Source organism: Euprymna scolopes, chromosome 39 (assembly GCF_053919585.1).
Source record: "Euprymna scolopes isolate OS-2025 chromosome 39, ASM5391958v1, whole genome shotgun sequence".
NCBI classification, from domain to species: Eukaryota; Metazoa; Mollusca; class Cephalopoda; order Sepiida; family Sepiolidae; genus Euprymna; species Euprymna scolopes.
Window position 1 is genome coordinate 65,852,153 of NC_136520.1, and position 26,780 is coordinate 65,878,932.

General features: G+C 34.4%; 1 protein-coding gene across 1 annotated transcript in view; it reads right to left on the reverse strand.

Moving 5' to 3' along the window:
- Positions 1–10,042: 10,042 nt before the first annotated feature.
- The window catches only part of LOC145263818 (putative ATP-dependent RNA helicase DDX23), a 59,777-nt gene continuing 43,039 nt past the window's right edge, over positions 10,043–26,780 (reverse strand). The window contains exons 11-15 of the mRNA XM_080120881.1: positions 26,211–26,388; positions 23,827–24,066; positions 20,875–21,135; positions 17,371–17,545; positions 10,043–10,436 (exon numbers count right to left, since the gene is read on the reverse strand). Of these exons, the coding sequence (XP_079977007.1) occupies positions 10,210–10,436; positions 17,371–17,545; positions 20,875–21,135; positions 23,827–24,066; positions 26,211–26,388 (1,081 nt within the window). The 3' untranslated portion in view covers positions 10,043–10,209. The remainder of the gene's footprint in view (positions 10,437–17,370; positions 17,546–20,874; positions 21,136–23,826; positions 24,067–26,210; positions 26,389–26,780) is intronic.

Here is a 26,780-nt window from a genome sequence, read left to right on the forward strand (position 1 = left end):
TTGATAACATTTATTTGTTATATATATTTGTTTTGTGACAACTTTTCCGAATCTATGTGTACAGTAAAAAAAAAAAAAAACCCGTTAATGGATATTCTTATTTATTATACTTAAAGACAATATTGAAATGAAACAAGAAAGAAACTGTGGAACGTAATGGGGTGGAGATTGCCAACTTCACTAACACCGTCTATTTCCTATAAAGTGTCATGACGTAAGCTACAAGCAATGGCTCGACTTAGTTAATATGCGTGATTGTCGAATTAAATAACTTCAAAAGATAAATATAATACATTATAAACCCCCATCCCTCACGTCATCATCCTCATCATCAATCTCAACAACAGCAACAACAATAACAATAACAACAATAACAACCACCTTTGGGGAATCTCGTCAGAAAATATTGTGTAAATGAAATGTATAGAAACATTGAAAGGGAGATAACTCTATAAATTAGAATTGAGAGTTACTTCCCGTAGAATTAGTGTTGCGTTTTATGCCTGTTAGTGGATTATTTATTATGTACATTATCTTTTGTTACTTTGATGTAGGGGGCTACTATCAGGGACCTAAGTTGCAGGGATACTATGTAAGGAGTTTAGCAGCAAGATGTCTGTTCACATTACACTTGAACTTCTGCATGTCAGTACAGTTGAGGAAGCAGGAAACTGGAAGAGAATTGCAAAGTCCTACAGTTCTGGGTAAGAAACTATTAGAGTAGAACGCTTTCTTACATCTAGGGATCTCAACTGTGTAGGGGTGGGACTTTGCTGTTTGTCGGGTTTGTCGGGGGTATTTTCGTCGAGTGGGTACAAGTGCTTGTAGTTCGTCAGAGCATCCACCATTGAAATACTTGTAAAACAGGCAGAGGGATGCAACATTTCACCAGTGGGACAGAGGCTGGAGCTTAGATGACAGTTTGGGACCTATCCAGTTGGCGACTCTCTTTTGGACTCTGTCTAGGAGCGAGAGACTAGTAGCAGATGCACCAGCCCAAATGTGACAGTAGCACTCCATACATGAGCGAATGGTGGCTTTGTAGAGGTACAAGATACTTTCAGAAACTTTCTAGCATGGTATAGAGAGCCCACCTTCTTTGCAGCAGCCTTGGCAATGATCTCGATGTATCTATTCCAGCTCATGTTTCCTGTGAACATTAAGCCAAGGAGCTTGAGCGAAATGCTCTCAGGTAAAGTATCTCTAGACATAATTTTTTTTTTTTTTTTTTACAAAAGAGTCACCACTTATCAAGGCCCGAAGGCCACTCGAGGATAAAGGTTAATGAGTGCACAATAGTCAATGGGACAGTATCGTAGTAATCGTTAGTCATAGAAATTTGGTAACGAACTTGTTTGCGTTAGACTTGAAGACAACCATATTGTAGTCAGCTGGAAAGCAGGGAAACACAAGACAGTTCCACGTGCAGTTTTAAGAAAGAAACTTTGTTCATGGAAGCTACGTTTAGGTTTAGGCACAGATAAAGAGTTGGAGAAATTATTGATAATGGTTTCAGATAAACGAGTGTTTTTTTTTGTGAAAGTTTGATGAGTGGGTGACCATAGATTGGAGCTCAGACGAGCACTTGCCATGAAAATAACGGTAAAGCAGAGACAAGCTCACAACGTCTCTTCTGTGGGAAAGAGGTTGCAGAGAAGAGAGAAGGGTATTCCCCACTATGCTACGAAGTTTATTTTGAACTCTGTCAAGAGCTGTTTCTAGAAGCTCCTGCCTAGATGTGGCAACAGTACTCTATCCTTGAACATATTTGGCCTTTATATAGATAGAGAATTGCATCGGTAGTGATATATCTACTGATGCGGTAGAATGATCCCACCATTTTTACAGTAACTTGGAAACAGATTTGATGTATGTGTTCCATTTCAGATCAGGAGTAAAGGTCAGACCCAGAAGCTTGTCAAAACATGGAGCCTCCCCATGATGAGAGCTATTCATGTCAGTTGATGCTAGACGGGGATCGGAGTGTTATGTAAAGATAGAAGCTTGATTTTAGATGCATTAAAATTAACCTAAATTAAATTAAACAGTATATGCATGTGTCTGTCTATCTTAAAATATTTCACCGATAAACTCTTAAACTACTGATCACCATAACACTGAAATTAACAGAAAATAGTAATCACATCCCAAGGATATTTTATACTGAGTAAAATCTTTGTTTGGATGGACGAATAACACTTACAGAAGTCGACAAATTAAAACGCGAAATATTCATTTCAACTTGTCGACATCTTTTTATTAGTTTTGCGCATTCGAAAATTCATTCACAGCTTGAAGTGATTTAATCTTAAATCTTTCTTATCTATCTGTCGATTATGCTCAAACGGTAGGGAACACAGCTAGAGCACTAAATGATTTGGTTTTAATTCTAGCTGATGGCACCCAAGGAATGTTTTTTAACTTTTAAAATCAGTTTTATATATATTACGTAAAATATAATATTTAAACTTTATTTATATATTTATATATATATATAATATATATATATATATATATATATTAAGTACAATATAATATTTAACCTTTTGAAATCAGTACTATATATTATATATATTAAGTACAATATAATATTTAAACTTTATATGTATATTATATATATATATATATAAAGTACAATATAGTATTTAAACTTTATATATATATTTATATATTTATATATATATATATATATATATATATATTAAGTACAATATAGTATTTAAACCTTTGAAATCAGTACTATATATATTAAGTACAATATAATATTTAAACTTTATATATATATTTATATATATATATTAAGTACAATATAGTATTTAAACTTTATATATATATTTATATATTTATATATATATATTAAGTACAATATAGTATTTAAACTTTTGAAATCAGTACTATAAATACTATTAAAAAACAACCGAATATATGTCAACTTATGTCACGGTAACATATATTGAGCGAATTTCTAACAGTATTTTGTCTAGTTTATTATTTATAATACCTTTTCCCAAGCTTACCCTCTCCGAGAGAGAGTCGGGCGCCATTTTGAATTTTCCAATACATCGGTATACACTGCATGTTTTTCGAGCTGAATAAACATGTTACACTGAATAAAAACACAAAAAATATATCCAGTTAGGTAGAAAAGTAACTTATCCTGCCTTTGATAACATTTATTTGTTATATATTTGTTTTTTAACAACTTTTTCGAATCTATGTGTTCAGTAATACAAACCCTATTTATTTAACAGAAAAATGAAACAATTTTTAGAAAGTGTATTATTGTCTTAAGAGAAAAACGAACAAAATAAAATCGGAAGTAATGAACCACGTAACAAAAATATAAATTTATATATACAAATAAAACAACTTTGAAAATTCAACATTTCTTAAAAAGTGCTTTGTTGTCCTATGCTTTTAATAATTCATGGAAATTCTGTTAAAATAATAATACACTTTCTAAAAATTGTTTCTTTTTTCTGTTAAATAAATAGATTGCTTAAATGGCAAAATGGCATCTATGTTTATGAAAAAGGGTTGAAATGACGTTATGAAACGTGTATGCCCATCTGTTTGCCGTGTCATATTGCGGTGATGATGCCATTTACTTCAGTTTGCTGTCTGATCCAGATGTTTCTTTTTCTTTCACACAGACTGAGCTCCAATTCATGTTCCCTTCCAGTGTACCATTCGCAACAAGTACATGCCCAGCTGCAGCTACCACCACCTACTTCTCACATTATCTATCTGTGCTTTAAAACTAAACGAAAATTCCATGAGCAGTTTCTTTTTTAAGAAATATTCATCTGTGAAACACAATATTGCTGGTCTGCTTCCCTGATGACTGTAACTTGGTCATCTTCAAATCCAATGTGAATAAATTTCTGTTGAGCTGTCTTCTTAGATAATCTGGCCTTGCCTAAGTTCAACTATGACCTTGTTTTCCCAGCATCTACCTAACATTTAACCTGTATCCTACAGTGGCCTCCAGGCCTTGATAAGTGATGACCTTTTTAGTAAAAAGAATAGACTGAAGCTGTGCATAATGCGTTTTGTTGTGTTGTGCCACTCTAAGATTTTTTCCAGTGCTGCAATATTAAGTGTCCATGTTTTCTTACCATACACCATTAAGTCATCGTGTATTGGCCAAACACTTTTTTCATAACTAGACTCGGTGCCCTGCGTTGCCTGGGTGTTTGGAGGTGTGTGTTGAGAAAAAAGAGTAGTATGCAGACAGGCTTGAACTCATACTGCGAAGGAGGAAAAGAACACGAAAAAAAAAAGAAAACATGACGTCTTAGCTGTTGTGCTGATTGCCAAACCAGAAGTGATATAGGTTTAAATTAAGGCTAGTCAATCGAAAAGAGGGGATGATTTTGAAAATATCAACGAAAAAAGCGATCCCCCTTGTAGAAAAGTACCCAGTTGAGGGTGAAGGAATTAATGTTTTTCGCCAATTTTTCAATATTTGTTGTCTGAAGACTCGAGCTTCAAAATGATACTGATCTCGTGAAAATCCGTTGCCTCTGTCGAAAGTTTTGCAATATTGTTACAATATTTGTCGTATAATGGGGTATGATCCTGCACAGTCGGGAGATTCTATTTATAAACGATGCTACTAGGAACTGATGAATCAAATTAATTCACGTTCTGCTACCAACCAATAAGAAACCAGAATTGCTCCATAAAAATTTAACTTTTCTGTTCGCATGTGTTTTTTTTTTGTCTCGACACAGAAGAATTTTTTTGCTCTGTAGATTCCAACTCGAGAACTGTCTACTACAAACCAATCAACTTCCGGAACTTGTGTAGAACAACGAACCATCGAAAACTGTTCTGAAACTAAACATGGCTTACACTTCTAGAGGTTATAGACCCAGCGTGGGTCTTTATTTCGATGGATCTGAATCAAAATTCGAATTATGGCAAGCAAAATTTCTTGGATATCTATGAATTCAAAAGCTACACGAAGTACTTCAAACACAACCTGAAAACAGAAACGACCCCAACTTCATTGAAAAGAATACAACTGTCTTTACGGAATTAATACAGTGCTTAGATGACTGAAGTCTATCTCTGGTAATGAGAGAAGCCCTGGACAATGGCTGCAAAGCATTGAACATATTGAGAGAGCATTATTTATCGAAAGGAAAACCCAAAATTATTTCTTTATACACTGAACTGACCTCTCTAAAACGAATGGAAGCCGAAACTATTACAGATTATATTATAAGAGCTGAAACGACTGCAAATCTTTAAAAATGTCTGGTGAAGTTATAAGTGATAGTCTGTTAATTTCCATGGTCATTAAGGGATTACCGAGTGATTTCAAGCCATTTACCACCATGATAACGCAGAAAGAAAACCCCATGACTTTTAGCCAATTCAAGGTAGCACTCAGAAGTTATGAGGAAACTGAAAAAAAATGATCACAGAAAAAAACGAATCCACAAATATCATGAAATTTAAAAATACACACATAAAAACACCAAAATTAAATTATACCCATGCCGTGAATAAAAAATGCAACCTTGTCACAAACAATTTTTTCCTAAGAAAAGTACAAAAATTATTTGCTATAATTGTGAACGACCTAATCACAAAGAGTTTCCAATGTAGATACAGGACTCAAAATAGCGACTCCGTTAAAAATATGGTGAGCTCCGTTAGCGAACATACATTCTTATTTTCATGTAAGTTTAACGCTTCAACAAACATTAATAATTTTCTTGTCGATTGTGGGGCCACGGCACATGTGATTACGAAGAAATTTAATTTTATCAATTTTGATCCCAACTTTAAGCCACAAAATCATTTTGTAGAACTAGCTGACAGGAGTCGAGTAAATGATATCGTTTTGAAAAGAGGCAATGCTAAAATCTCGCTAAGGAACAATAAAGGTGAACTATGTTTCTGTATTCTAGAAAACGCTTTGCTAATCCCAAAATTTAAACAAAATATATTTTCTGTACAAGCTGTCACTAAACAAGGTGCAAATATAAACTTTAGCCCAAATAATTAAAAACTGGTATACCCGAACAGAACTGTATTCGACATTAAAGAAAATGGAAGACTATATTATTTAAATAGCATATTCCCATTGAAAACTGCCTGCCATGATCCACAGACACGGCATAAAATTCTTGGACACTGCAATATTCCTGATATCAAAAAGTTGCCGACTGTAGTTGATGGAATGGAAATACAAACATCAAAAAACTTCAACTGCAACGTCTGTACGCAAGGGAAAATGACAAACTATCAAAACAAGATACCAGACAAGCAGGCTAAAAAAAATCCTATCAATGGTGCATTGTGACTTGAACGGTCCCATGGAACCGATGGCCAGAGAACATTATAGATATGTGTTGAATTTCATAGATGACCATTCAGGTTTAATAATGGTTTACTTTTTACAGAACAAACCTGCTAGCAACTAAAAAATATCCAGCTAACATAGCTCCGTATGGTAAAGTAGAGTGTATTCGCTCTGACAACGGTACGGAATTCAGGAATACAGACTTTGAACTTTTACTAATTAACCATCGTATCAAGCATGAAAAATCAGCTTCTAGATCGCCACACCAAAATGGGACTGCAGAACGTGCGTGGCGGACACTTTTTGAAATGGCAAGATGCCTACTCATTGAATCAAAACTCCCTAAAAACCTCTGGACGTATGCACTTATGGCGGCAGCCTATATACGCAACAGGTGCTTTAACAAAACACTATCTAAAACCCCATATGAAGCTTTCTGTGGTAAAAAACCTAATTTTAGCCGAATGCATATATTTGGTTCAACTTGCTTTGCATATTTAGATAAAAAGAGTAAATCAAATATTAAAACCGATAGAGGTATATTTCTTGGATACGATAAAAACAGTCCAGCCAATTTAGTATTTTTTCCAGAGAAAAATAAAATAAAAAGAATCCGAAGTGTAAAATTTACAGACGTTTAATTTTAAAGATGAAACCCATCATATGAAGAGCATGAAATTATATTTCTTCAAATTAAAACAAATGAAGACAATAAAGATGACGGGGACAAGAGTATCCATGATGATGTTAAAGTCGAAAGATATCCCAAAAGGAATAGAAGGCAACCCAATTTTTTTGTAGTCAACAATATACAAGATTATCAAATCGACTATTGCTATTTCATAGAAAATACGCCAAAAAACTTGAACGAAGCAATTAATTCAGAACATTGTGATCAATGGAAAATAGCCATGAAAAAAGAAATAGAAGCTTTGATCGAAAATAATACCTATACGGTAATACCTCTCATTAAAGGATAAGCATGTCATTTCTACAAGATAGGTCTTTACAAAAAAGACTACAACATCAGGTGTTGAACAGTACAAAGCTAGATTTGTTGCTGCAGGATACTCTCAGATTTACGGTATAGAATATTTTTTCACGTTTCACCTACCACAAACCTAACGACAATCAGAATTTTATTGCAAATCACATCGCAATATGACCTAAACATCCATCAAATGGACGTAAAAAATGCTTATTTGAATGCCCCAATAGACTGTGAAATTCATATTATCCCTCCAGAGGGATTTATAATGAAAAATGAAAATAGAGTGTGGCGACTTAAGTCATTATATGGTCTAAAGCAGAGTGCTCAGTGTTGGAATACAGTATTTCATGATTATATTATTAAACAACAATTTAGACAATGTCAAGCAGACCCCTGTTTATATACCCAACACAAAGAGAATAAACTACTGATTTGGGTTTTGTGGGTCGATGATATTTTAATCGCATCAAATTGTAACATAATGTTGACCGATGTTAATAACAAATTAAGTAAAAGTTTCAAAATGACCGATCTTGGCAAAATATCCTGGTTTTTGGGGATAGAATTTACTCAAAGCAAAGGACTTATTATGATGAATCAATCGAGATACACTGACAAAATACTATTAAAATTTTTAATGGGAAAGTGCAAGAAACGCTCTACACCAGTTGAAAATGATATTGATAAAAATATACACACAGAATCTGAAATAATAAATTATACTGAGAAATTATAGGTAGTCTTGTATATTTAATGACTGCGACCAGACCCAACATATGCTATACAGTAACAAAACTGTCACAAAAATTATCAAGACAGACTGAAGGATTTAAACAGAGTTCTTCCTGATTTAAAAAGAACTAAAGAACAGAAGTTAGTATTTAGAAAATAAAAAAAAAATCCCCTAAAAATTAGGATTTTCGGATTCAGATTTGGGAAATGACGAAGATCGAAAAAGTATATCTGGATATTGTTTCAGACTCTCAGAAAATAGGCCTATTATTTCATGGAAATCTAAAAAGCAACAGATTGTATCTCTCTCTACGTGTGAAGCAGAATAAACACAAAGGACTTCCCCCATTATAAAAAAAAATAGGGGGGATGTTACAATATTTGTCATATGATGGGGTATGATCCTGCACAGTTGGGAGATTCAGTTTATAAACGATGCTGCTAGGAACTGACGGATCGAATTAATTCACGTTCTGCTACCAACCAATCAGAAACCAGAATTGCTCCATAAATATTAAACCTTTCTGTAGCAATTTCGCATATGTTTTTTATTCGTCTCGACACGGAAGAATCTTTTGCTCTGTAGATTCAAACTCAAGAACTGTCTACTGCAAACCAGTCAACTCCCGGGACTTGTGTAGAACAACGAACCATCGGAAACTGTTCTGAATCTAAACATGGCTTATGGTTCTAGATACATACATACATTCAAACGGACAGGTGAAATTTATACTCTTTATGGTGTTGCTTTAGGAAAACAAAGGTTTGTTGACTCAATGTGAGCAGAATAATGGTTATATACACAATGATATGCATTTAAAACTTTGATAAGTAGAAAAACAACCCCAAAAACAGCAATTCTCAAGAAGGAACGAAGAGAAACGAGTAAAGAAAGAAACTCATACACAATGGACGAAAGTAATGCTGCCTATGTTTTTATTTATCCCGAATGGATCAGAGGGGATTGCAAATTGCATTGTTATGATGACTAAACTTATGCATTCATGACCTGAAAGTTTCATCTCTCTTGCAGATATTAGCAGGCACGGATGTGCATCAGAAGCAGAGATGCATCGTTGAATTCCTTGCAAAAATACATTAAGAAAGGTGGTGACTATGTAAAAAAATAAATTCTGGAGAAAAAAAAAAGGTCACTCGTTTTAATGGTATCACTCCAGTCTTTATAGCTCTTCACTTTTTTACGTAAAACAAAAAAATAAGAAGCTTTACTTTTGGAATTACCATCATATATGTAATTGTTATTACTAGTTCAGTGTTTTTAGACTGGGTTAATATTCAGGAGAGATGGTTAGGCATGGCCATGTAGGATCTACTTGGTTATTGATGCCGTCTCCACAGTCTTTTCCATTACCTTAGGGTCTATTTTATCTACTTGTTGTCTGTATAACTTGAAACGTGACCTGTCCATCTATGTTTACCCGGTTGTGATGATGATGTAGTCCACCAGTTACAATCGCGGTTGCCTACCAATCAAATTTTCTCCAATGACTGAAAATACTCTGAGCAAAATCCATATGTGTCGATGATGTTGGCATCATTTTGACTGCAGCAAAGCAACTGGCCCCAACAACATTTCAATCAGTGCTTAAAAAAAAAAAAAAAAAAAAAAAAAAAAATGCAACTGGAACTAGCTCCCATTCTTGCAAAACTGTTCCAACTTTTTCTTCAGGAAAAATGCGAGATCTACTGCTGATGTACTGACTGTAATATCACCACAAGATCAGCAAATCTATTGATGGTTTTTAGAGCAATAATTCTTTTCTTTTTCTCCTTTTTTTTTAATTACATTTTCACCCCAAACAAGGCACGTTGCCACTTTGATGTAGGGGGCTACTATCAGGGACATAAGCTACAAGGTTATTATGTAGGGAGTTGGGCAGCATCTTAATATATCAAAGGCAGTTGACAGGGTTGGGCATAAAGGTCTACTTCACAATCATGCATGTTTTTTTAAAAAAAAAAAAGAACAAGAAGACAGGTGAGAAATTCCAATTTCTTTTAATTTAGAAACCACGAAGAAATCCAGTAAAATGAAAAAAGTATTAGACAAAAAAAAAATGTTTTTCAGAAAATGTGACGATGATGATTATAGTGTTCGCGTGGCGCTGGTTAACGGACCTTTGAGTGATGGCTAGCATTTCACCATTCAATTCACATAGACAGTTTCATCTTTTCGCTTTTTATGCAGCATGCTACCTGGTTTGTGCTGAGCATCGGGATGATTGGCCAATTCTGGAGGACACGTCGACACAGGGCTGCTGGTGATCACCTGTTTGAGGTCGTAAAAGATGTTGCTGTCATCTTTGGTGAGAAAACTAAGTGCAGTACCTGTTTTGCCAGCACGGCCCGTACGACCGATACGATGAGTATAATCTACAAGAGAGAGAGGGTAGAAGGTATTAACGTACATAGAAACAGTTTCTTACTTTCCACTGGTCTATCTTCTGAGGAGGATAATTCCAGAAAATTAAAAGATTTTGTAAAATAACAGGACAAAGAAAAACATCAAAACATCTGTATGATGTATATATCAGTGATGAAATGAAAGTGTCATATTCCAAAAATCATGTACATTTACCAAATAGTTTTATTTTTTAATAAGAAAATTTATTTATTTTTTAATAAGAAAATAAAATTTTACAAGTGTCGGAGAAGTGACTTTCTTGTCTATTTTGAAATAAGAAAGAAATCTCAAAAAGCAAGGGAGATAACTCAACAATATTTCAAAACTTGTGATGTTACGTCATCTTTATATCTAGAAAAGTGAGAATGTGTGCGTGAGGACACTTCTCAACCTATATACTCAATGAATGTTTGATTTACAGACTTGAAATTTGGTATATAGGGTATTCAGACATGTGGAAAACTTTTTAATCTGTTTTCATCTGAGAAAAGGGCTGTAAGGTGTCAAAATTTTAAAATTGGTACTTGGGGGGGGGGGGGGTCATCAGATTTTTATTTCTTTGTCAACTGTTTCATGATTGCGCATGTGTAGTCGTGAAACATGACAGTTTCTTTATGTTAAGGATAAGTAGGTTTGGAAACATTTGTTAAATATTGTGGCAAGCTGGCCTAATGGTTATCTTACTTGACTCACTGTATTTAGATTTTGGTTTCGATCTCAGCTTGAGTATGTTTTTTTTTTACTTACAAGAAGTGAAATGTTTAGAAAAACCATAATACTTGCACACGTGTGTCAGTTTTTTTTTGTTTTTTTTTTTAAAAAGGAATTTAACATTACGTTTAATACCTACAGTATTTCTGCTTATAATAAAAAAGAAATAGGCATTAATTAAAAAATAATATTTATGCGATTTTAATTGCTTAAAAAATGATTTTCTTTATAAAATAAAACCGCTTGATCAATTTACGTGATATTTTGGAATATGATATTTTTGTTTCATCATACAGATGTTTCTTCACCGTGAATTCTAAACAACACAAACATCCCCCCCAAAAAAAATTTACATTTATTTTTTATCACTTTCTTAATATTAAAATATATAAAAGCTTTTGTTAACGTCAACAATTACCGTATATACTTGTGTAGAAGTCGATCTTATGTGTAAGTCGACCCTAAAAAATGACCTTAAAATTGTTTCCCCACAAATTCAACTTATACACTAGTTTTTTTGTTTTTTTTTAAATAGGCATCACAACTTATTAAGACGTAGAGGCCACTCAAGGGTAAGTGTTAAAGAGTGTAGAGTAGTCAATTGGACAATATAGTAATTATTAATAATGGAAATTCGGTAAATTTGTTAACTTAAGTGGAACGACTCATCAAGAACTTGTTTACATTGGACATGAAGATGACCATATTGTAGTCAGTTGGAAAGTAAGCAAATGGAAGACAGTTCCACAGGTGTGCAATTCTAAGAAAGAAACTTTGTTCATGGAATCTACATTTAGGTTTAGGGACAGATAAAGAGAAGGGGAAATTATTGATATTGTTTACAGCCAGACGAGTGTTTCTCATGAAAGTTTGGCGAGGGGGGACCATAGATTGGAGCTCAGACGAGCACTTGCCATGAAAATAAAGATAAAGCAGAGACAGACTCGCAACATCTCTTCTGTCGGAAAGAGGTTACATGGAAGAGAAAACAGCATCCCCCATTAGGCTACAAAGTCTATTTTGAACTCTCTCAAGACAGGATAAGCTGTTTCTAGTAGCTCCTGCCCAGATGTGGCAACAATACTCTATCCTTGGACGGACCCGGCTCCTGATATACGATACATATAATTTTCCTCCTTTGGCTATGTTACGCCTGATGATACATGTTATTGGTTTAACAAACGCTCAAAAATGATCAAAGAACAAAGTATAAGAGACATTCCAAAAGTAATTGCTCCTATTTTTTATTCCGCCCAAATGGATCAGAATGGGCTGCAAATTGCATGGTTACAATGACTAAACTTATGAATTCATCTCTCTGTTGAAGATATCGATGCTGTGAGACTTTATCTGCGCCTAAATCAAAACGTAGATTCCATGAACAAAGCTCCTTTCTTAGAACTGCACGCCTGTGGAACTCTGTTCCGTCTGCCTGCTTCCCACCTGACTACAGCTTGGATGTCTTCAAGTCCAACGTTAACAAATTCCTAATGAACCGCCCTCTTAAGTAAACACTTCATTAAATCTCTACACTAACGTACTGTACTTGCAATAACCCTTATCCCTGAGTGGCTTCCGGGCCTTGATATGCAACTCCTATCATTGACGTGCATCAAAAGCAGAGATGTGTCATTGAATTACTCTGCTCTGAAAATAATGGTGACTATGTAGAAAAATAAATTTGAAGGCATAAAAGGTCACTCGTTTTGATAGTACCATTCCTGTCTTCATAGGTTTTCAACTTTTTGAGTTGGATAATGAATTAAAAAAAATTTTTTTTAAATAGGAACCTTTATTTTTTAAATGAAACTTTACTGATGACAAAGTGCGCTCCGGACGCCCATGTACAACCATAGTTCATCGTAGGCAAAAATGCTTTGAGAATAGTGGTGACTATGGAAAAAAATAAATTGCAGAGCACAACAGGTTGCGCGTTTTAATGGTATCACTCCCGTCTTCATAGCTCTTCATTTTTTTTAAGTTAAAAAAAAAATAGGAGGCTTTACTTTTGGAATGATCCTTGTATAAATTTTTAACAGATTTACTTAAAAACTTGTAAATTAAACAGTAATATAGAAGTCACTGTATGTGATGATTATGGTCGGATATGAGATGGGTCCTCGTTATTGTAGCAAAATTCAAAAAATGAAATATTGAATTTCAAGTGAAACCAATGGTATCTACTGAATTGTCATGTCACAGTAATGAGCATATCCAAAAATTACGAAAAACGATAAGGTAGAAAATTAATTATTAATGAAAAGAGTTTTTGAGAAACCACTATCAATAATCCCCCTCCACTCTTTATCTGTGCCTAAACTTAAGCACAGATTCTATGAACAAAGCTTCTTTCTTAGAACTGTACGTCTGTGGAACTCTGTTCCGTTTGCTTGCTTTCCAACTGACTACAATTTGGTCGTCTTCAAGTCCAATGTAAACAAGTTCTTGATAAACCGTCCCCTTAAGTCATCCAATTTATCAGATTTTCACTACTAACGAATACTATGATATTGTCCCATTAACTAATGGACATGCATAAACTCTTATCCTCGAGTGGCCTTCACGCCTTGATAAGCGTGCCTCTTATGAAAAAAAAAAAAAGCGAAAATTGAGTTTTGCAAAAAATAAAAAACAAAAACCAAAGAGTCCTAATCATAACGAAGGCGAGGTAAATATTTTCTGAAAACTGAAAATATTTGGCCAATTTAGCAAAACTTAATTTTTGCTAAATTGTATTAAAAAAACTGTTTTAATTAATAGTTAATTTTCTACATCATCGTTTTTCGTAATTTTTGGATATGTTCATTACTTCGACATGACAATTCACTTAATATTCAATAACGAAGAAGAACCGTGAGATGCACATTGTTTACATCTCAAACTGTCATGATTGATCTCCCTTATCAAGGGCGATAACTGTCTTTTTCTGTTCAAGGGAAATAATTTATTTTGGAAAGTCTTTTCATAGAAATGTTGAAGCTTGTTAAGATAGAATCGACAGATCGATTTGTTTTTAATTTTTTTGTTTGTTTGTTTGTTTTTTTAATATATCGTTTTAAGCAAAAACAATATTACTTAATTATCATGTCCAGAATCCAAAAATTATGAAAATTCATCAAATAGAAAGCTATTTATAATTTTTACGGAAAATTGGGTAAAATCGCATTTTTCTTAGATGTTATAAAGTAGATAGTGAAGAGTTCACACACACACACACACACACACACACACAGAACATAACTCGGAATGCAAAATTTAGATTACACTGTAATGGCTTCCAACATTTTAGTCTATAGCGATAGATTTTTTTTTTTTTACTAAAAACAAAATAGTTGTTCTATACAATGAATTTTCATAATTTTGGGATATATTACTATTTTCGACATGACAATTATGTATGTAATATTGTTTTTGCTTAAAACGACATATTAAAAAAAAAGATCAATCTGTCGATATTATCTTCACAAGAACTAAAATTTTAATAAACTCATATTTGTGGCGTGTTATTGGTTTTTCCGGTCAAAAAACTAATTCTTTGTCCTATCCAAAAAAGTCAACTTTACCAAAATATATTTGCTGATTAAATATTTTTCTCATTCCACAAAATTTCCACAGGTCCTGCTAGTTTGAGTTATTAGAGGATTTTTGTTCGATTCAAATGTCATCTTTTCAGAGAAAGGTGGATATCATCCACATATATAAAAAAATGAAAAAAAACGACTGTGTCTATCTTTGCCGTTGTAGGAAGCAGGTAAATAAAGTTCTTATTTACTTGCCCCCTCCCCCATCACTATGAGGCAAAGTTGGCACAGAGTTGGTGTTTAATGTGAGGAAAATTCAGCTCCCTGCCTCCTCAAAATTAAGGTTACTTTAAATTGAAACAAAAGTAAAAACTGTCTCAGTGGTTATAATCAGCTAACTTTCGACATAACACTATCAAGATTGATGACAGGCAAATCAGTTCCTTTTATTTAGTTTATTATTCTTTTTTTCTTTTTTTTTTTTTTACACAGTGATCACCACTTATCAAGGCCCGGAAGCCACTCAGGGTTAGGGTTATTGCAAGTACATTACGTTAGTGTGGAGATTCGATGAAGTGTTTACTTAAGGGGGCGGTTCATTAGGAATTTGTTAACATTGGACTTGAACACATCCAAGTTGTAGTCCGATGGGAAGCAGGCAGACGGAACAGAGTTCCACAGGCGTGCAGTTCTAAGAAAGAAGCTTTGTTCATGGAATCTGCGTTTTGATTTAGGCACAGATATAGAGTGGGGGAAATTTTTCACAGTGGATTCAGCTAGACGGGTGTTTTTCGTGAAAGATTGGCGAGGGGGGACCAGAGATTGGAGTTCAGACGAGCGCCTGCCATGGAAATAACGATAAAACAAGTATAGGCTCGCAACGTCTCTTCTGTGGGAGAGAGGTTGCAGGGTAGAGAAAAGGGCATCCCCCACTAAGCCACAAAGTCTATTTTGTACTCTGTCAAGGCAGGATAGGCTATTTTTAGCAGCTCCTGCCCAGATATGGCAACAATATTCCATCCTTGGACATAATTGCCTTTTATATAGATAGAGAATTGCATCAGTAGTGAGATATCTTCTGGAGCGGTAGAAGGATCCCACCATCTTTCCAGCGACCTTGGCAACAGACTTGATGTACGTGTTCCATTTCAGATCAGGAGTAAAGGTCAAACCCAGAAGCTTGTCAAAACACGGGGCCTCACCCAGACGAGAGCTATCCATCACAATTGATGCCAGATGGGGATCAGAGCGTTAATGATGGAAGGATAGGAGTTTTGTTTTGGATGCATTAAAGGTAACCAGCCACATCTTCCCCCACTGAACCACGCGCTCAAGATCAGAGGAGAGAGAATCAGAGAGAACTTTGTCATTTACAGCCTTTGATGTGTTGCCATAGATGGTCGTATCATCAGCATCGTATCATTCTTCAATATATTTCTATTGTGAAGCGATTTATTGAAATAAAATGAGGCATTGAAAAATATACAAGAAAAATTGATAAAATTATAAAAAGATAAAAAATAACACAACTAGTCTTTATTTGCACTTTTAATAACAAAATTTTAAAAATAAGTTTTTATTTTATTTGAAATTTTATAAGAAATATATGTTTATAAAAACAAAAGTTTTTTTCTTTTAAAAATTAAGTTTTTTTATTTGAATTTAAAGATATGTTTATGAACGTATATAAAAATAAAAATTTATATTTCGATTTGCACTTTTAATGACAAAATTAAAAAAGTTTTTATTTTGTTAAAACGTTTTTGACTACTAATGAGAGTATAATACCAATGATTTCGATGATCGTTTTTATAACCACTGTTATAATAACCAACCAATCAGAAGCTCCCAAAGTTAGTATAAAAATTGTTGAATTTTGGATTCAATCAGTTCGCCATTGTCTGTCATGAACTTGCATTTGATTCTTCGCCGCCATCTTTGTTACTAGGAATTACTTAACACTCACGATCGGAACTGCATTTGATTCTTCGCCGCCATCTTTGTTCAACACTTAACATATTTTATTTGAAATTTTATGAGAAATATATGTTTAGGAAATCATGAAAATAAGTTTTTTTTTCAATTTTAAACATCAAAGTTCATTTGAATTTATATAATAAATATGTTAACAAAAGTATAAAATATCAGACACAAGCTGAAGTGCCATATCAGAGAAGACTTGTCCAATTTTATAAAGGATTTGATTGGTTGGTTGGTTTTGTTTTACGACATATCAACCTCTTTTGGGTTATTTAATGCCGAATCCAAAGATTTTGAAGAAAATTTTTTTTAATAGAATATATTTGTTGTTTTCACGTCGGTTTCTAGTTGGGACCCTAACAGGTACTACCACTCCAGGTCAGAGTGGACCTGGGAGCAATGGTAATTAAAGGGTGGCTCCACACTCCCCAAAGCCCACAAGCTGGGGCCCTCACCACTGGATATAGTTTAAGGTCATATCCAGGACCCCCATTGAGGGACTTTTACCCTCTGCAGAGGGGCAGTCGGCGTATTCTAATGCCACACCGACAGGGCCTTTACAGAGGAAGTAAAAATATCGTAACTAAAGAAGTAATGGCATTTATATAAATAGACTTGACTGAATATGATATGCACGTTGCGTAGAAAAAAGCAAAAAACAAAACACAAAAAAATAGGAAAGTGTTCTTACCTTCAATATTTTTGGCCATGTCGTAGTTAATGACTAAAGAAACGTCCTTGATATCAATACCACGTCCAGCAACATCTGTGGCCACCAATATATCCTTCGTGCCTCCTTTCAAACTAGCCAGGGCAAACTCTCTCTGTTCTTGACCTTTGCCACCATGCAATGTTGTGGCATTGTACTAAAAAAGAATAGGAACAGATCAATTATGATTAGAGAAGTTCTTTCAAGAAAACAAACTATAAAGAATTATAACTTGGAGATTTATGTGTCCACAATTTATATATATATATATATATATATATATATATATATATATAACAATTAAGAATTTCAAATTTAACGGTTGAAAGACCAGACAAGTGCAAAATTGATTTTAATAAACATTTCTATTTATTAAAATAAAATTGAATTTTTTTTCTTATATATAATTTAATGGTTCAAAGACCAGACAAGTGCAAAATCGATTTTGATAAACATTTCTTTTAAAATAAAATCGAATTTTTTTTTTCAAATAAAATATTCTTCTTCAGAAAATACAGACTTTTTTTTTTATCTTCTACTTGTAGCCTTTCAACCATTAAATCTTAAATTCTTAATATCAAGTTCTTCTCAGTGGATTTTCTATTATTATTATTGACCCATGCGTTCGACGAAACGTTTAACACTGTGATTGGACATTTGAACATTATTTAATCTTAACTTCCAACCTCTGAGGACTCCACTATGACACAGAAAAAGAAAAAAAACTGTTTGTATTTCCTGAAGAAGAAGATTTTATTGTTCGAAAATTTGAAAAAAAAAAAAAAAAAAAAAAATTTCAATTTTATTTTAATAAATAGAAATGTTTATTCAAATCAATTTTGCACTTGTCTGGTCTTTCAACCATTAAATTACACAGTTAGGCCCAAAATTATTCATATGTACAGGTGATACCAGATCAGGCTGTCTGATAATAGTAGCTTCCTGGGATAAAAGACACCTAACAATGATGGTTTTGTTAACTCCCTTTTGCAAAACTCATTCATGTTCTGCAAAACCAAAAACCTTTTCTCCCTTTTTCTTCTTCCTATTTCCGCTTTCTATCTCCCCCCACTTCCTTGCTGGTTTCCTAACTTCAATGTATCAAACATTAATCCTGTAACCCTATTCCCTCTCCCATTCCAAAACTCATTCATGTTCTGCAGGGCAAGGAACAAAAACGATAAAATCCACTATAAAACAACCAAACCAAACGCTACAAACTAGCACGATAAGAAGATACAAAAAACTTGAAGAATAAAAACTTTCTACAAAATAATTGAATGCAACATGAATACTATTTCTAAAATAACTCGATTCGGCATTAAATAACCTGAAAAGGGTTGATATGCCTTAAACAAAGCCAAACCATTCATAGATCATGTGAAAAGATTCTTGCTGCCCCACTCTCAGTGATAATCATGTGGTTCTCTGTTCAACCACATGTGTTTTTTTCTTCTCTTTCATCTTCTCTTTTGGCAGTGTCGTTGTCGTCTCTCAAATTAGCGACTGCGGAAGAGGATGCACACTAATTGACACGTATAAAAATATAAAATAAAACAAAACACAAACATCCTACAAATATTAGTTGCAATCCGGGTATGTGCACGACACCATCGAACCTCTACATGCTAAAGCTCACATCTACGTTCCGTCGAAGACGCGTTTGTTAGTTAATGTCAGCTCATCTCAATCCCCGAAAACTCAATCTAGTCCTGGCCACGACCTGTGTTTGACTGTGTCTAGCTTTCAACTATCCTCAAATCTCTCTGCTGTCAACCGTCGCAAACCTAAGGCAGTCCCTAAATCGTCTCCAACTGTTGTAAAACTTATTGACTTTTATATCCAGTCTTTTGTTCTAGTCATCCGTCACACCTTGATTAACAATCCTATTTTTATTATGTAAAATGTTTTTGACTTCTAATAGGGGGTATGAGACGAATGGATTCGCCAATCATTTTTATAACCAACGGCTGTGCTAAACAACCAGTGAAAACGTCCTAAAATTATTATAAAAATTGTCCAATTTTGGATTCAATCAGTTCGCCGTTTACTACGTCACGGACCGCATTTAATTCTTGGCCGCCATCTTGGTTACTGATCTGAACTACGCCGCCATCTTTGTTCAACACAATATCTCAGAACTTAAGAGGTTAACTACGCCACAGACCGCATTTAATTCTTGGCCGCCATCTTGGTTACTGATCTGAACTACGCCGCCATCTTTGTTCAACACAATATCTCAGAACTTAAGAGGTTAACTACGCCACAGACCGCATTTGATTCTTGGCCGCCATCTTGGTTACTGATCTGAACTACGCCGCCATCTTTGTTCAACACAATATCTCAGAACTTAAGAGGTTAACTATGCCACAGACCGCATTTGATTCTTGGCCGCCATCTTGGTTACTGATCTGAACTACGTCGCCATCTTTGTTCAACACAATGCCTCAAAACTTAACATATTATCTTTTGTGTTCCTTTGTGAACTTCCTATAACCTTTGTTCTGCTGACAAACTTAATACTCTTTTTTTTCTTTTGTTATATTTTCCCTCTTATTTTTTTTACTTCCTAAAAATTGGACACTCCTCGCCCAAGTTACATCTTTATAAATTTGTCTCCTCAGGCCGTGTTTGGCTTGAACAAAAGTAAAAATAAAAAATAAAAATTATTTTAAAAAGTATCCTAGTGTGTTGATTAGTAATCTTATTTTTATATTCTTTTGTGTACCTTGGGTTGGTTGTTTTATGGCATATCAACCCTTTTCAGGTTATTTAATGCCGGATCCAAAGATTTTGAAGAAAATTTTTTAATAGAATATATTTGTTATTTTCAAACCAGTTTCTATTTAACCCATAGTTGGGACCCTAACAGATACTACCACTCCGGGTCAGAGTGGACCTGGGAGCAATGGCAATTAAAGGTTGGCTCCACACTCCCCAAGCCTGCACTGGCCCAAACCCCGCCTCGGCAGCACGGGCAACAAGATCAAAGTGTAGTATCTGTTCCGACAGATACTGCAAACAAAGACCAGATGTGGGGGCAACCCCACATGCCTGACCTTTAACCAGCTCCCATTTCCCACCTCTCGAGAGCTGGTCCCCTTTTTCCCTTCCCCCTCCCTTCACTCCTTACATTAAAAATCACCCTTGTGCCTAATTTGTTCGGTGGGGGAGCAAATAAATACCCACTCCCCAAGCCCACAAACTTGGATATAGTTTAAGGTCATATCCAGGACCATGTACCTTGGGAAACAACTTCTTATACAATTCTTCTGCTGATAAACTCATTTCATCTTATTTTTATTTTATTTTTTCCTCTTTTTTACTTTTTATTTCTTAAAACTTGGAGGGAGGGAGACGTTGATAGTATCACACTCCCCCATCCAGGTTACGTCTTTATAAATTTAAAAAGTCTGTCTATTCTGTTAATACCGAATATATATCAATTCAACAGTTGGGGGAGGAAAAAAAAAGCAAAGTACTTACATTCATTTTTTCGAGTGATTTAGCCAAAACGTCCGCCCCCTTCTTCTGGTTGACGAAAATAATGATGGGTGGTTCAATGCCAGCCTCGAGAATGCTTAACAATTTCTTTCTCTTTTCCGATTCAGACACCATGTAAATGATCTGTTCGACCCGTTCTGTTGGTTTACCAGCTGAGCCGATATACACAACAGCTGGCCGGCGCAGGTACGTGCGAGCCAGTCGTTCCACAGCTGGGGGCATTGTAGCCGTAAACATGACAGTCTGTATAAGAAAAACATAAAAAAAATATTTTTTTAATTGGAATAAGTTCAGCAAACTTCTATCATTACTAACCAGCAAAGCATTACCATTGTTGATCAAGGAAAGCGTCTCTCAGGCCCATGTGCACAGCGTGATGATACATAAATGTGAATCATGGCAAATGAAGGTTGTGGACATGCGTTGCATGGAGGGAAATAATATGCCAATTATATGATGAATGCGTAATGAGACTCTTAATGGCAGACTTAGTTCTGATGACTTTAGACGAAGGGAAAATATAGAGAGATGTGTGCAGATCAGGAGACTTTGATGGTATGGCCACGTTAAAAGAAAAGATGAAAGTTTTCGGGTTAGAAGATGTTGAATAGTGGAGGTAGAAGGTTCAGTTTGTAGGGGAAGGCCAACAGAAATAGGAGAGGAGGTGATAAGAATAGATTTGAAAGAAAGAGGGATGAATAAAGACCTAGTCAGAGATAGATTAATTTTGAAATAAATTCTTAAAGCCATTCGACACATGTCAACATGTAAAAAACAAAAAAAAAAAACGGATTTCAACAACAAAAGAAGAACTCACATCCAATGCAATTTAAGGTAAAATCTGCTTTTGCTGGATATTTTTAAGCGGAGAATGCACATCGTTGTGGTTCGTTATAAAGCAGACTATAAGAAAAGCCAGTTCTATTTAAATTTCAGTAAATATTCAAGTTTTTAAAATTTTGTGATTTAATGAGCATGTGAATACATAAAATAGTGAAATTTGTTTTTTAAAAATTTTGTTAAGTGTGAAAAGCATATTGAACAAGCTGAGCATGCGGGGTCCCCCTACATAAGTGAAAAATTTACTTTCTCCATGACTAATGTTTGTGCAAAATTTTTTTAAAATTCAAGGAGTGGTTATTGAGAAAAGTGCAAACAAACAATTTTGGGGCAATTTTACCTCTATAATGGCACCTAGAGAGGCCAGAGTTATCCTGGAAAATCCATTCTGGCAAAAATTACTTTCACCATGACTAATATTTGTGCAAAATTAAAAAAAAATCCAAGGCATGGTTATTGAGAAAAGTGCAAACAAACGAACGGATGAATGGGAGTGAAGGGACCAAAAATAAAAATTTAGCTTTTTTTGTATTTGAAATGATTTGAAGAAATGATATCAAAAACTAAACATATTTTGAGACGAAAGACAAACCATTCTACAAAAACAGCATCAGATTATTAGAGAAGCATTGGAATCAGTTTATGTTGATGAATAAGTTGTTGACTTTTGCCTAAAAGTTGCCGTTTTATTAGCTTGATTTTTCGACTGATATGTTGCAATAAATAAACTAAAAAAAAAAACGAGGAGGGAAACAAAAAATAAAAGGTTTCGGGACAACAGGTAGAACACAAACTTGAATCTTATAAGGCAGCAAATATGGCACTTGACCAAATTACAACAGAAAAAAAAAAGCAAAAAAATAAATAAAACAAAACAAACAAAAACAAAACAAACAAATAAAACAAACAAACAAACAAACAAAACAAAAAATAGAGGCATAATGGTTCACTTGTAATGTCTATCACCCAAGAAGGTGATTATGTTGATGATTAAAGTTGAATTTTGCCTTAGAGTTTTGGGTAAAGCACAAACAGAAATCTATATATAAAGCTGAATGTGTGTGTGTGTGTGTGTGTGTGTGTGTGTGGTCACGAATAAGCTCCTATATGGTTGACTATTTTAAAAAACTGATTACATATAATGATAGAAGATGTATCGAGACAGGAATGGGCATGTTTGATCTAGCAGAATGGTGGTTCATTAAAATTGTGGGGTCTGCGTTCGCGCCTGCTCCACAAAGTATGGAAATAAAAAATTAAAAAAAAAACGTTTACAAGTGTTTTTGATATAGATGTACATAAGAATACTTTTGTAAGTATGTTTTAACTTAAATAGGGATGGTATAATAAAATTGTGGGGTCTGCGTTCGCGCCTGGCCTCCATAGAATGGAAATAGGCACAAACTTTAATAAAGACTTTTCATATCTATCTGCGTAAGTATACTTTGAAAATTATGTTTCAGTTTGAAGAAATATGATATAAAATTATGGAGTGTTCGTTCACACCTGATCTCCAAGTTTAACAAGGTTTTTTTTAATATAGATCCACAGAATATTGTGATAAGTGTTTCAGTGTGAACAGGTATGGTATAATAAATTATGGGGTTTATCTATTTTATTTTTACTTTCATCATATTTTGCTTTGGTTTTGATACCCCCAAATTCGAAGCCATTTCTTTACAACCCTTCCTTTTCATAACCTATCATACTTTCATAAATCAGAGTCCATTTTCTGTAGGCTGTTTTTGAACCCAGTCAACGACGGGTACTTTTGCTAGTATTATATAAAGTAGCAAATATGGTACTTCACCAAATTACAATAGGAAAAAGTTGCCAAAAATAAATAAAATAAAAATAAAAAACAGACATAAGGTTTAGCTGACAACTATGTTGATTATTGAAGTTGAATTTTACCTAAAAGTTGCTGTTTAAGTAGATCTTATTAGGTAGAAAAATGGTACTTTATCAAATTACGTCAGAATAAAGAAAGTAGCTATAAACAAATAAAACGAATAGATAAAACAAAACTAATAAAACAAGAAAAATAAAACAAAACTAATAAAACTAATAAAACAAAGGCATAAAGATCGAGACCTGTCGATATTTCTTCTTGGATGTAAAGTTCTGCATCATTTTCGTGTCATCTTCAGCTTCTTCTGTATCCGGTTTTTGGTTGCTGACCGGTAAGAAATCCAGAATCTTTTGCACTTCAGCTTCAAATCCCATGTCAATCATTCGATCAGCCTCATCCATCACAACGTACGTACACTGGTTGAGCACAAGGTAGCGATTCTCTAGGACGTCAATCAAACGTCCGGGTGTGGCAATGACGACCTGTGCAGAGGAGGAAAAAGAGAAGTCAATGAATAACTTTTCAATACAGATCGATTTGCATACCTTAGATGATTGTTTCACAGCAACTCAACCTTTCTGAGATTATTTTATGCTGAAACAAAAAATCTAAACTTTAAATGATTTTTGGAGTTAATGTTTTGGAATTATTTTGGAGATGAGTTAATTTAATTTTTTTTTTATTATTATTTTTTTATTCAAATATTTGGACTTTTATCCTCATCTTCTAATTGTTGTTTTCTACGACGTTTTGGACAATTATTCCTCTGGCCTTCGTCAGGTTAACCACGATGGATAGGAACATCGAATCCTTCAACTACATCTACAGCGATTACTGCTTTTAGTCTAGAATAATTACTGCTGTCTAGAATAAAAATTATTACCACCGATTATTTTACATTAAAGTAATTGTTGTTATCTCACCACGGTTTGGTCAGCTAATCCTCTGACCGACTTTGGGTGGGATTGAAACCGCTACCTTGGAATCTTGGATATTCCTGCATCTCTATCCACTACGCCACGGGCCCCAAAGGACAATCAAGGTTGGATTTTTTGATCTTATAAATCCACAATCTTCCAATTGTCGGATTCGTACCGATTGTTATATTGAGTTCATTTTTGGCGGAGTAAATTTATTTTTTTTTTTTTTTAATTATCTGGACTATTATCCTCATCTTCTTGTTTTCTACAATTAGTTGACCAAACCGCGATGAGCTAACAACAATTACTGAAAGCAACAATTGCTGTGGATGTAGTTGGAGGATTCGACATTCCTATCCCGTTGTGGTTTACCTGACGAACAACTAGAAGATGAGGATAGTAGTCCAAATAATTTAAAAAAAAAAAAAAAAATTTAAATGATTTATCGTATACGATATACTGCTGGTTTTGAGGATGCATAGATGCACACTGCAAATGGGAAGACTGCAGCAGACAAATATCTAGCAAAGAGAGAAAACCTCACAAGAAATGATGTATTCTAAATAGTAATGGACTTACTTGCTGTCTAGAATAAAAATTATTACCGCCGATTATTTTACATTAAAGTAAATTTGATACAAATTTTAAACATCAAAAATTAATTTTTTAATGCAAATAAATTACAAATGAGTAAAGAAAAATAAAACGTGACGAATTCACAAACTGTTTTCTCTTTAAAATAATTTGTTGTCTACAACATATCGTAACGACATATCGTAACGACACCATGTAACAAACACAACGATACAACACGTTTCAATTTTTGAAATGAGGATTGATTATTTGGATTATTCAGACGACCGTTCTCATTTTCATCATCTCATATTTTAGCTGATATAATCTCAGGCCTTCTTTTAGTGTATCCTGACAAACTGGTTCAAAATTTTGTGCAGATTCCAGAGTTTGACTGACAGATTCTCTAGTTCGACAGAAAGATTCGCGACTTCAATACCTGAAGGAGATCGACTGAAACGTTGTGCAAATTACACTCAAGAAGAGAAAATTACTCCAAAGAATCCAAATAATATGAACTTCACTTGTTCAACACCAAATTCACCCAGATATGACAAACCTACTGAAAAAAGGCTTTGTGTTATCCCCAGATCAGGCAACCAGCTGGGAGGTTTCATATTACAGTCAAAACTATTCTGGTGGCAGACACTGGTCTCTCTAGATTGGAGCTTCTTGATGCAACATGTAAGCAAACATTACGCAAACTTTGTAAATGTTTCATTTTCAATACATGGGAAGTGACAGTGGCCAAGTGGTTAATGACACAGACTGACAATCTGGTTGCCCCAAGTTTGTTGCACAAAAATCACTTTCCTTTAAGATGTTGGCAACCTTCATCTAGTCCCACCATCTTTAGATCCATATGATATGATGACTCTCGAAAAAAAGAAAGACAAGGAAAAATAAAGAGAGGTGAACCAAGAAACGCCTGGCAATGTGGGCTGAAGGCAGGTGTGAAGAAAACTGACAATATACAGAAACAATAGGAGGAGGTTATCTAGGGTTAGGATGGAGAATATTGGAATAGTTTCATGGCAAATTCATAAAAAAACAAAAAAGAAAAAAATCCAAATAAAATCTCGACAATGAATAAATCTAAAAACCATAAGAAAAAAATTAATATCTTCTTTTACCTCACAACCCTGGCGTAATTTAAACCCTTGTTCTTCTCGGGAAATACCACCAATGACAGCTACTGTACGAATGCCCAACATGTTTCCAAATTTAATGGTTTCCTCCTCAATCTGTTGAGCCAATTCACGAGTTGGTGCTAAAATGATTGCATATGGACCTTGGTCAGCATCTTCCATTCTGCAAGAGGAAAAAAAAAATAAATAATCGGATGATTCGAAAGAGAGTAGTAGTAGTAGTAGTAGTAGTAGTAGCAGTAGTAATAGTAAATACCAGACAAAAATTTTGAGATGAAAATTGAGAATTTGTATTAATTGAATTATTCGAACTACTGTTCTTATCTTGGATATTTCACGATATTTCGGTCAATATAACATCTGACCTTCAAGTGCATCTTGTCACACTCAGGAATGGGACAATGGCACAACAATTAAAAGTGCTAAGTAATGATCAGTTCTAAGTGGGAATCTTCTGGAAGTTAAAGCTTCAATCTTTAACATGAGTGATACTAAGAATACAATTAAGAACTGCCCTCTCCAGTTGTAGCTGACGGAACAAGAACAAGCTACCTT